Consider the following 12,505-nt stretch of genomic DNA (forward strand, 5'->3'; position numbering starts at 1 on the left):
GCCAGTGTTTATGCCTTTCGGTGCCAATGCTAGCATTTGTACCACAGGTTGACGATGTTGGGTCTACAATCACTATGACAATGGCAATATTTTTTTTTTATTTTTTTATTATAATATGTCACTGAAGCTCACCAGGAGGCCAGTTGACACTGGAGTTACTAGATATTTTCTCATTGGGTCTTCCGCCCTGTGTCCAGCTGTCTGGAGACACCAAGGTGCTGGTGGGGGATTCAGATCTTGACATCAGATTGTATGGGCTGAAGGAATCTTCCATGGTGCTCTTTCTGACAGGCACATGGGACTGAGCAGAAGATATTGAACCTGAAACAAAAGAGCTGTATATTCAGAGGATGTTTTACTCAAAAACATAATTTAAATAAAAAATTTAGAGACTTAGCAACCAAACTCAGATATACAGTATATTTAGATGCCCAATTTCTGAACAGCTATTTAGCCTCTCTAAAAAAAAAAAAATCCATCTTCAAAAGATACAATCTGAATAATACAATTCCAGATTACAGGCTTGAGCTTTTGTCCTCAGATGAACTCACCCCAGTAAATTGCTGCGGGTTGGCTGGACTTACTGTTCAGGCAAGGTTTATTGAGAACAAATGCCAAGGAAGGATAATATTTTAAAAGGCCATGCTGACTCAGAGTAAAAGTAACTCTGGAATGTCTGCACGCACTTAACTTGAGAGGGAGTTTTGTCTGTCCTTTTGAAATACACAGATCTCAGCGACAGAAAATGTGACTCAGTGTCTGGAGTTTGATGTTTGATTAAAGATATTGCTGTGTTTTCATTGAATGGAATGTTATTTGTGGAAGCAGAAGTCTTTTATAAGATGTTAGACCGAGAGGACATCTTGACATTAAAGATTAGATTAGAAAAAATTATGTATGTCTCAGCACAAAATCAAACCCATAATATGTCTGGGGCAATAATAAAATAAATTAATACCGTGCTTATTGTGGTTTGCCTCCATGTGCTGAGTGCTAGCTGACAGGGAATCTATGGAGTTTGAATGAGTCCACTGTGAGAGCCGGGACTGAGGCTGAGGGGGGTCTTTAAGAGATAGACTTCCCACCTCCATACAGTTTACATTCATGTTCGGGTTCAAACCAGCTACAGGGGGGCAACAAAGAGACAAGGAGATTAATGTACACACACACACACACACACACACACATATATACACACACACACACACACACACACACAAACATCAAGCATAAGCATGTACACATGAGGCTTGTTCTCTTACAGAGTGTATAAGGGCTGAAGGAGTTTGGAGAAGACTGCTGCTCTTTGGTCTGCAGGTCTGAGACGGAGAGGCCTGAAGTCTGAGGGTGACCCATAAAAGTGTCCAGGCTGGCCTTGCCAAGGTTTGGGTACAGGCCAATGTGAGAGGAAGATGGAGGCTGCTGCTGTTTCATAAGCAGGGCCTGGGCCAGCTGACGCTGGTGCTGCTGGATCTGCTGCTGCATGTTTGTGATTGTACGTGCAACCTGTGTGAAAGGATGCAAACGATAATCATTTTCATTGTATAAGGAGGATTATTTGTCATAGTCATCAAAAGATAACTATGAAATAATACTTTAGGATATAAATGGCTGTATAAATATCAGGGCCAGTAAAATTGGAGTATGTCGTACTTGCTGCTCTTGTTGTTTGATGGGACCAGAGACATTACGCTGAGCCTGCATCATTTGCTGCTGAATCTGCAAACGCTGATACGCCTGACAGAAAGAGAAAAAGATGCAAGGTGAGAAAGAGAGGAACACGCAGAGAAATATAAAGAAATAAAAATAGAGAAAGAAAGGCCAGAGGATCATTATCAGAATAGAAAGCACTAGCATCTCGCTCCCTGCAGATAGGCCAGTGGGGAGATGACAATCAGTGGTATTCATGTGGAAACAGCAGAGAGTGAACTACTCACCACTTGCAGTTGTTGTAGTTGGTACAGCAGGGTCATTTGCTGAGGATTTATTGGTGAGGTTAAAAGTGCAGGATTCAGTCCAATGTTTTTTGCCGCAAACTGTAAGAGCTGTGCTTGAACCTACAAAAAACAAGCAAAAAACAAGCCGAAAAGAGAATTCTCTGTTATAGTGGAAGCAAGGAAATCTGACTTTTTGGTCAGTTTCACAAAATTGTTTTTATTAATGACATATATGATACTAAATATACGTAATTAATTTCACATCAGTGACACCTAATGAAAATGAAAAAAAATTCATTTATGGGCAAACTACCCCTTTAAGTTACAATTACATTCAATACTGCATATATTGTACATTGAAAATTAGGGGTGCACGTTATATATCGACCGATGATTAATGCATATTTAGTCAGTAAAGCCAGTTCTCTAATCAGCGGTAAATACCATGAGGTGTGTGATTTCACACAGAGCAGCTGTTACTACATGGAGCCGTTGTTAACCGACAAGCTGTGCAAATCAAAGCTGATAATGAATGTCGAATTTCGCTGCTAGTCAGTTAACAATGGCTCCGTGTGTGACAGCAGCTCTATGTGAAATCACGCACCTGATGGAATTAGATAACCAGCTTTACTGATGAGGCGCGCTTTAATCATTGGCCGATATATATCGTGCACCCCTAATGAAAATAATTCCAAACTATGCCACAGAAGAACAATATATTTTTTCCATAACATTGAATGAAGATGATGGGGACCATTAACTGTTTGGTTACCCATACGCTTCAAAATATCTTCTTTTATTTACAAGATTAGGATGAGTAAACAATGAAAGAACTTTCATTTTTGGGTGAAATATCATTAAGTAACAGCCCTGTAGTGTCTTATCTTTCTTCTGGTCTTATTATTGATGGAGTTTGGGCTCCTAGGCATCTGACTTGCTTAGTTGGGGTCTGGAAGACACATAACTTTCAGTAATTTATAAATATGACCGCACTGACTGACACTATTGGATGAGAACAATACATGAACTGAATTAACCTGGATGATGGCACTATTGTTGTCTGTAGAGCTGCTTTACAGCTGACTCACATCTTGCAACATTGACATTGGTATTGAACTGAAAGTAATCAACACTGAACTGACTCTGAGCCGATTAACAACATTGCTACATTTTGTAAAACTGCTTGTAGCTGATTAACTTTACAGTGTTCTCACATTGAACTGACTTAAGCTAAATAATGACACTACTGCCTTTTAGGCCCTGTCCACACCTGGTCAACTTCACGTGTTTTCTTTGATCAGATAGCTATTTGATCATGAAAAGATGTGCAAAATGAAACTGAAAGTAAGTTGCACATGTTCAACAAACAAGGTTCGTTAAAAGTAGAAAAACTAAATTATCTTAAGTACATTATTTATTGCTACATACATTTGATAAGGTAAGAAAAAATAGCACTTAGAGACATAAAAATGTCATTGGAAATTTAAGAGGGAAAATACGGCCCCTTAATGGATAAGTTCATTTGTCACAGATGCAGTCACACTGGAATTTGAAATAATAGGTGCAACTTGTACCTGAGGGGTGAAAAGCTGAGGCACTTGAGCACGTAGATTAGGCTGGGCGGAGCTAAGTGGTGGCACTGGTGGCTGAGGGGGCGGGGCCTGCTGCTGCATGACCCGAGTTTGTGCTGCTCCGTTAGTGCCGAACATTCCATTTTGCATCTAGAAAACAAAGAGAGTGGGGGTGGAGATCAATACAAATTAAGTGCTTTTATACACTCTTAATGGCTGGATGCACTTAACAACAAATTTCAGCAATTTCAGCTCAAATTTACCAAAATCTCTCTTACAATGCAGTCTCTTCAAAAAATTAATGTGCTTTTAACATTGACCTAAACACAATGTCAAATTCTCCTTCCAATTTCCGACTAAAATAAATAAATATATATATATAAAAAAAAAAAAGTGTGTGTGTGGTGGGGGGGGGGGGGGGGGGGGGGGCTGGCATTATACCAGACATTGCAGCTTCAAACTCTTGCATGCTACGCCCTTTGCAGATATTTTACAACACTTACCTGTCTGTTGTTCAAGTTTTGCATGGACAAGCCAGAGGAGATTCCACCCAATCCATGGTTAGGGAGGCTGCTATTGGCCAGTGGGAGCTTGAGGCCAGGAGAAGGCATAAACGGTGAAGATGAAGCATCATCTGACAGCCTTCCATCCTGTGAGACCAGAAAATACTTGAAGTAAAATATACCTAGATCAAATTTCTCTCTACTCCCAGTCCAGAAAATTTCTTGGAAAAAAAGTCTGAGAAAAAGCTATACCTTGTCCAAGAAGGGGGAACGATCCAGTGAGGGGTCTTTGGAGAGGTTTGTGGGTCGGCACACTATGGACTTCATTCCATTACTGTAGTCTGACATGCCCATCCCCCATTTGTCCAGTTCACGTTTCTTCTCCAACAAAGCGCCTGAAGAAAATACATAATCAGTGTTCTAGACCAAGATCATATGACTCACCGCATGTCTGTCTGCTGTTATGGGTTAACTTCAAAGTGTACTACGTACTCATGGCCTGATCCAGATTCATATTGTTTCTTTTTAGGGCTTCTTCTGCAGGATCCTTCTGTACCAGGTAAAATAAAAAATAATTGTTATGTTAAACAGCATTTATTTGACATATCTTGTTAAGGATTTAAGCAACGAGTCTTTTCAGAGTAAATTTTTAGGGTTTTAACATACTGGAAACCCCATATCTGTAAGCTGCTTTATAAGTCTGGTCATAATCCAAACATCATCCTGCTTGTTGGAGACCTTGCCCTGCAATGAACAAACAACAGCAATATTACATATGATATTTATAGTAGTCATAACCAAAAAATAAAATGTTAACAGTTTCTTAACCACACTTTAAGCATGTGTCATTACACAACATCTTCATGGCTTTAAATGGCCTACCCTTTGTGGGCCCGTCTTGGATTGACCCCAGGAGTTACAAGTGGAGTCTTGGGATGTAGGAATGCTCCACATGTCAGCATCATCAGCATCCCATTTGCCAGTATTCATGCCAATCTCTTCCCCTCCTGATCCCCAGTGATCTTGCATAGATTTGGGACCTGGCGAAACACAAATGGTCAAGACTGCTCATAATCAGGGCCGTTACCTCCATATACATTTTATGTCCCAATTAATGGATGACCAACATGGTTGACTAAACTATTACATTTGGTCTGCCCAATACAAAATATATTGTTACATGTTGTTTATCAAGTATGATCCACAGAAAAACCTTAAAGGTGAAATATGCAATTTCTGTGGCACCAGGGTCACCAAACTAAACTGCAAGTATAATGGCAGTTTTCACACAAGCCTGCCAAATACTACCACTTTCTGTCACTTGTTGGACAAACTGATAGCACTGTCCCAAACCCATGCCACTGGTTGAACATTTCCAAGTAAATAGAGCAATTATTATTTTTATTTTTTTTAATCCCAGAGAGACACAAAATTAATATTTTATAATACGAATAAAAAAAATAAAAAAAAATAAACACTAACTTCAAATTTTAAGTGAGGTAATGCGATCAGTGCTCGATTAATTCAACCACCAGAGGTCAGTATAGTTTAACTTTATCATTAAATGGCAACAAAACGGAATATGAATTACATATTTGAATAAATTTATGTATGAACAATGTCTTTGTTTCTAGCAATGTCCAAACCTGTATAATAGCTAATGCTTTAATATGAAAAGATTTATTTAATTTCATTACATTCCTGACAGGAGCCTGATCCAGCAAGTGCATTTCCTCTGCCATAAGGTCCATTGGAGTCATGGCCACCTTCACCCAATCCCCCACAGCCCCTAGAGGGCTGGCCCCAAGCTGAAGTTCCATTGTCCTCAGAAGTGTTAGAATTGGCTGGCTCACCCCATGAAGTGGGTTCTGTGTTTGGCTGTACATTAGGGAGCTCTCCCCAGCCTGGTAATTAAAATACAGAAAATAAAATTGGCTTTTTATGTCCAAATAATCGATTATCAAAATAACTGTCTTACTTGTTTTGTATAATACAAAAAAAGCTTAACCGAGTAAGTGCACTGCATCAAATAAAGTGATCAAATTATTACTAACTGAAAACTTATATTTCAAACTGACACTGAAGACACTTGTAGATAAATAAAGATATCATGGATCAAGCTCTCGGAAATATGAAAAAAACTAACTTTAAATTTCAATATCCTAAATTATCCTCCAGTGTTGCAAGAGATGGGCAGACACACAAAACAGGATTATAACAGGGCACCTAGGCGTAATTCTTGGCTCAAACCTGAACTGGCTGGCGGGGAAGGTGCAGCAAAAAGCACACTTTATCATCTTAACTGGTGGAGTTGTTTGTTTTGGGGGTTTTTTTGACAGTGGACAACAGATATGGCACTAACCTTGACTTCAACAATCAAAGCATATTTTATTAATGTTTGTCAGATGTGCAGATATACACATTCTCTTACCAGGGTTTACTATGAACATTCTGTTGAGAGGAGATTCACCTTGATTTGGTGAGCCATTGTTGTTGCTACCACTGACATGGTTCTGAGAAGGACCTTGGCTGTGATGTTGGTGGGGATTGCTATTATTGTTTGAACCAGTGAGGCTATCACTGTTGCCGGTTCCCGGATGATTTTGGGAGTTATTCCTGTCCCACATGTTTACACTATTACTGTAAGCACTGGGGTCACCCCAGGTGGAGGTCCCATCATCAATTTCCATTTTGCGACGAATAGAAGAAGGAGAAGGATCTTCCCAGCCTGTGGTCTCATCTCCCGTATCCTGTCGGCCTCCTAATGCGCAGCTAGGGTTGTTCTGTTTCACAGAATTTGGACCACCCCATGACCCTATGCCTCCAGCTCCACCGTTGCCAGATGTGGATGTCTGAAGTTTTCCACCCCAACCTTGTGTTGAACCATTGGAATGTTGGGCATCACCCCAACTACCACACTGTGCTGGTGCTGCTTTACCCCATTCTCTCTGGGTTTCTTTCCAGTTTCTTTTGTCAGGTTCCCAAGAGGAACTTCCAGAGCCGTTCTTCTGCACTTCTGAAGGGTCACTCCACTCTCCACTATTCCCATTGCCAGTACTTCCCCATCCTGAGGAAGTTTTGTTTCCATCACCCCAACCTTGTTTTTTCGTCTGAGAAGTACCATCATCCCAGCTAGTGGACTTTTCTTCAGGCCAAGATTGGCTATTACAGCCATTGGTATTGGGAACTTCAGCAATACGATCACCCCAGCCACATACGGATCCATTAGGAACCTTTTTATTTGCAGGTGGTTCCTCCCATCCACTGTTGAGCTGAGGCTGAGCAGAGACTGGGACTGATTCTACCCAGCCTGCATTTGGCATAGCTCTGCAAGGTCCCTCACTCTTGCTTGTCTCCATTCTAGGAGGTGCTCTGAGGTTGGGACTGGCACATCCAGAAGGAGGTGGTGCAGGTCCAGTTGAAGGTGTGTTGGAGGAAGACCCCCAGACCTCTTTCCCTGCAACATTCTTTTTGTCTGGACTTTCTTCCATTTCCCAAACAGTGTTTTGGCGAACTGGTGTCTGTCCCCAGCCTGTGTTACAAAGGACACGTGGGTCCAAGTCCTGTCTCGGGAGCAAAGGGGCCAAATCATCACTTGAGGACCTCTCTCTTCTTCTTGGGTGGCCCTCACTACTATCCCTGCTGCCCTCACTAGCTGGATTATCAGGGCCCCAGGAACTCATATGTTCCTGCGAAGGACCATCATTAACATTCCATCCCGTACCTTCAGTGCTTGGTTGCTTGCCCCATTCACCCCAGCCGCCACTACTGCTAGCTCCTCCTTGCCCCCAAGAGGAGACACCTGCAGAATCCCAGCCTGAGTCCTTTGAGTCTCCCTTTTTGGCATCTCCGTTGCCCCAGAAGGCAGTTCCATCTTCACTGGCAGGCTCAGTAGGTGACTGACTACGATTTTCTCTCCAGCTGTTCACTGGACTCATTGGCTCTGGTTTAGTGTTATTTGGTCCTTCAGTTTTAAGGTTAGGAGGTTTCATGTTGAAAGATACATTTGTGGGTGACTGATGCTGTTCTGGGATATCCGGGCTGCCCCATGCACAGTCCCCTACTAGGTTTCCACTGACACAACCAATGCTACCATTTCCGTTAGTGCCGTGATGTGGTGCCACTCCTCCTTGGCCACACATACTAAGCGAAAGTGGATTTGAGCAAACCATGCTACTTGGGCCTGATCCTACCCCAGCTCCCTCATGTCCAAGAGCTGGCCAAGCAGCAGGGTTGGCACTAGGGTTTAGGTTCAGATTAGAAGCACCCCAGTTGGACTGCCCTCTACTGCCCATGGACAAGTCAATCTTTTCCTCTAAGACCCAGCCCCTGGTAGGGCCACTTTGACTAGAGACACTGCAAGAAGATAGATTAATGCTGGCTTTGCTGATTGGGTAATGACCCTGCTGGCTAGTTCCTGTAGCCATAATAGTGCTGCTACTGTTGCTGACAACCTCTGATGTGCGTTCAGCATCCAAGGTGCATTCTGGTATCTTGCCGTATGTATTGGAAGGCCAAGTTTTGGTATTGTTACAGTTAATAATCACTTTATTCCGGTTTCTGCTGTTGCTTTTGTTGACTGGGATGCTCCAAAGACAATTCTAATGCTGGTCTCCCTGTCCACTTTGAGGGGGAAGTCCTGTAAAACAAATACACAGGATACATTTACAATACATTGTATTAAAAGCAAAAATAGATAAAAATGTATCTTAAAATATCTCTTATAAAATATCTTTTATATATAATTATTAATTAATTAATTTAATAATTAATTTTCATTTTAGCATCTCCATCAATGAAAGGGAAACTGAGGTGGAGCAGCGCTCATTTACTAGAATTAATCAAAGACAAGCCAGTCATACATCATTCCTTGTGGTTTGCCAAGTCCCCACAAAAATTAAGCTTCACCAACATGTTCCATGGATACTCAAGAGGATGCATACTAAACCAATGTGCAAGTTTCTCTCTCTCACATACACTCCCAGCTTTACTTCATTCCAGCTATAATCAATCATGAGCCAGCAGGTAATCGATGGTGTGTAAATTATGGTAGAGAGCAGAAAGAGGGCACTGATCTACAATGCAAAAGCAAACCACAACCACTCAGAGCATTCCTAGAATAGAACAGTGTTCATTTACTTAAATAAAACCAAAACATTAAAAAAATTTCTGTATCAGCTCAAACAAGGGGTTTATGATATTGCCTGGCCACAATACTACCCAGTCCCTCAGAATGCAGTTCTTCCATCTTTACACTTATCTCCTCTTTTTGTGTAACCTTATCACACAGGCCTGCTTAACTTAGCATTACAACAAAGAAACAACTAAGCTAAAATATAATTAGATTGACTTCTGCTACCATTGGTGCAACTGCAAGATTTGAATAACCTGACATCTTAGGTGTAGCTTTTTCAAATCAACATAAAAGCTGAAATGTTTGCTGAACACCATGTCAAAAGTAGTGGTTTTGAACATGGCAAAGAAAGAAACCCAGTGTTTGTATTTTAATTTTTTGATGGAGCTGACAATACAGCAACTTATTCTCCTGTAGCCAGACACTCATAGGGATGCCATTTTATCAGAGCTGAAATGTAGCCAAGAGAACAAGGCTGCTGTCTACAATTCTGTCTCTCTTGCTTTCATTCCCTTTTTCACTTTCTCCTTATACACCCTCCTTTGCTCGCTCTTGTTATTAGTCACATTCTCTCTCCCTACAGGGAGAAAAAAAATGCTGCATAATAAATTGACCTCACTTAAGGCAGAGGCTTTTTCCTTTCATCTTGCTACTTGAGCATACTGGACAAAACAAACCAAAACAGAAGACGCTGGAAGTGGAAGTTTATATACCTCTACAGCCCTACCAGTGGAGACCATGTCATCTAGACGAACCCTAGAGACAGATCCCCTGTGAAGACCTTGTTGGCCATCGGCACAAGACCACGAGAACCAGACGAGTCCTCTGCTCAATCAGACGTCCGTTGCAGCCTGGAATTACACCACACCATGCTGTTTTAGTCTGGTCAGAGTAGAACTGGTTCCCTGACTGAGCCTTGTTTCTCCCAAGGTTTTTTATTTTTCCATTTTGGACATTACTGGAGTTTTGGTTCCTTGCCACTGTCACCTTTGACTTGCTTAGCTGGGGACAAAATTTCTGGCAAAACTGTTGTCTTGACTGCACAGACAGCCTAAAAAAAGCAAGCGAGAGAAAGATGCCGTGACCATTTGACACCAACTAACTAACACCAACTAACTAAAGTCTTCATGCAGCATGCTGCCTCTGCTTGTAGTGCCTCAAATTGAACATTAATCTGCAGAACAATTACTTGTATTTTTGTTTTTCATCCTGGTGAATGCCCAGAAAGGGGAATTTAGAAACTTTGGAAAATAACAGCTAACCCAAAGAAAAAAAAAGAAAGAAAGAAAAAACCTGATGTTTATCTACAAATTTAGATTTTCTTAAACATTTGCTTTAATTCAGTCTACAGTTACAGCTTTCCAGTCCCAGATTTTCTCTAGCCAAAGTTCCAATGATGGAAAAGACTTTTGCCTGAAAATAACTTCCTTTCATACTAATACTGTTCTCCGGACCAAAGGCCTCACTTCTTCCAAATAGTGGAATGACAAACATGTTTTAAAAGCGCAGTAGTCATGTTTTCCATTTGTCAAAGTCAGATCGCAGTGTTCTTTTAGAACGGCACTGAGAGAAAGGAGTAAGAAATAGACTGAGTGAAAGAAAATAGAAATAGAAAAATAGAGTCCCCTCAGCCAGCACATCTCAGAACTGACTTTACAATCCAAATCCCCAGCTATATCTGGCATGTCCATGCCTTTATAACTGTGTCAATAATGCCTGTTCTATAACCAATCAATGCTAACTGCAAGACTACAGTATATAGCACTTAAATTGACAAATTCCAAAATTGTGATTTGATCTGTTAAATTATTTATATATAACATCTGTTGCTTTAGATATCTTAAGACTAAACGACAAAAAGGTACTAAAATCACATTGAAATAGCAGCTCTCAAAACTTGTTTTGCATACATTCTGTTGTCTGCTTTTGAGTACAGCAATATATCTAATGTAAATGCTCTAAGAAATGTGTCTGATCAGGTTCATGTAAAAATGAAACCATATACTGTAGGACTTCTCTAAAACTGATTTATTTACTAATTATTATTAAAGGAAAACCACTGACTAATCAATTATGAAAAAATTTAGTTCTGCACACCCCAAAATTATACCTTAGCTTTTGCAGTTCTAAAGGCCATTTCAGATAAACAAATTAACCTTGTTCTCTGCTTAACTTGGATTTTTGATGGTATTTGAATCTCAGAAGGACATATTTCTAAAATATGAATTAGCAAAAAATGAAATGCGTATAAAACCGTGAAGATAATGATTCAAGAGTTGACAAAGCCATTACTAGGCATGAAACTGGTGAGCCCCTGTTCCCAAGGATTTGTCTCTGTCCAAGCTCTGCTCTTCCACCTGCCATTAAACCAGACTGGAATGAATCGCAAACACTCTCAGCCATCAACCAGAAGGATGTAGGGGATGGGGCCAGTAAACAATAAATGCAAAAAACACTAGAGACAGAGTCCCTCAACCATGCCGCTCCCATGACCTCGGGCTTAGAATGAGACTTAAGGTCAATGCCATGATTTGTTACGGTGAAGCAGGCAGGGGGACACAATCCCACCCTCTGCCTTTAAATAATAGCCCCTCTGCACTTCTACATCCCAGCTGGGTCATAAAGAGGAATACAATCTGTCTATTAAGAAAAAGTAAATACCACATTCATCTCTATTCACAGTGAAAAGCCTATGAAAATAAATATCATTGTCTCCCCTTCAAAAACAGAACATGATTCTCACCCGTGTGCCGTTTGCTGGTGGGCGTCTCGGGAGGGGAGATGACCCCGGACTGAGTGCAAGCAGAGGTCGGGTTCAGAGCGCCTGTAGGTAAAGGTTGACCCCTCTTCAGTAGCTGCCTATGCTCCTGCTGTTGGAAGCGTGGAGGAACCTCTCTGGACACATGTCGGGGACTGGGCTGCTGTAATGGAGGTAACTGCTGTTGTAGGGAATTACAAGGGCTACGCTTGCCATTGCTGATGGCGGCAGAAGAGGGTACAGTCAGGTTCAGGGTCAGAATGGGGCTTGAAAGGATGCTGGGATTGGGTTTAACAGAGTCTGGCACTGCAAGAGAAGGGAACATTTAAAGACAAAGTTTAAATTTAGATAAATTAGGTGATAGAAATAAGTGTCCATATATCAAACTACTATAAAAATGCAATCATCTTATTTTTTTTAAGCTGCACCACATAACTTTTTTTTCTTAATTAAAATCAACAAAGTTCAACAGTTAAACGAGTATATAAAAATAAAAATAAAAAAGAAGGTCATAAAATTCATATTTTGGCATTATCCTGATTCACTACGGTAAGCCTAAATAATTAATTTACAATTTGAGCTGTCAAGTCAGATTTTACATT

The 12,505-nt window shown here is 40.8% G+C and overlaps 1 protein-coding gene across 7 annotated transcripts in view; it reads right to left on the reverse strand.

Annotated features, from left to right (window-relative positions):
• LOC113050701 (trinucleotide repeat-containing gene 6C protein-like) overlaps window positions 1-12,505 on the reverse strand; it is a 69,062-nt gene that overhangs the window by 9,209 nt on the left and 47,348 nt on the right. For 4 of the 7 annotated variants that reach the window (XR_003276803.1, XM_026213933.1, XM_026213931.1 and 1 more), the window contains 14 exons: window positions 11,889-12,209; window positions 6,443-8,650; window positions 5,709-5,915; window positions 4,894-5,051; window positions 4,678-4,755; window positions 4,504-4,561; window positions 4,264-4,406; window positions 4,012-4,158; window positions 3,512-3,658; window positions 1,938-2,057; window positions 1,654-1,737; window positions 1,263-1,506; window positions 959-1,123; window positions 133-321 (listed from right to left, as the gene is read on the reverse strand). Coding sequence is in view for 6 of the 7 variants with exons in the window: in XM_026213933.1 (XP_026069718.1) it covers window positions 133-321; window positions 959-1,123; window positions 1,263-1,506; window positions 1,654-1,737; window positions 1,938-2,057; window positions 3,512-3,658; window positions 4,012-4,158; window positions 4,264-4,406; window positions 4,504-4,561; window positions 4,678-4,755; window positions 4,894-5,051; window positions 5,709-5,915; window positions 6,443-8,438 (3,736 nt within the window). In the remaining variant the exon portion in view is untranslated. The remainder of the gene's footprint in view (window positions 1-132; window positions 322-958; window positions 1,124-1,262; window positions 1,507-1,653; window positions 1,738-1,937; window positions 2,058-3,511; window positions 3,659-4,011; window positions 4,159-4,263; window positions 4,407-4,503; window positions 4,562-4,677; window positions 4,756-4,893; window positions 5,052-5,708; window positions 5,916-6,442; window positions 8,651-11,888; window positions 12,210-12,505) is intronic. The other 3 variants (XM_026213932.1, XM_026213935.1, XM_026213934.1) reach the window with 3 other exon arrangements.

The sequence above is a fragment of the Carassius auratus genome, chromosome 31 (genome assembly GCF_003368295.1).
Source record: "Carassius auratus strain Wakin chromosome 31, ASM336829v1, whole genome shotgun sequence".
NCBI classification, from domain to species: domain Eukaryota; kingdom Metazoa; phylum Chordata; class Actinopteri; order Cypriniformes; family Cyprinidae; genus Carassius; species Carassius auratus.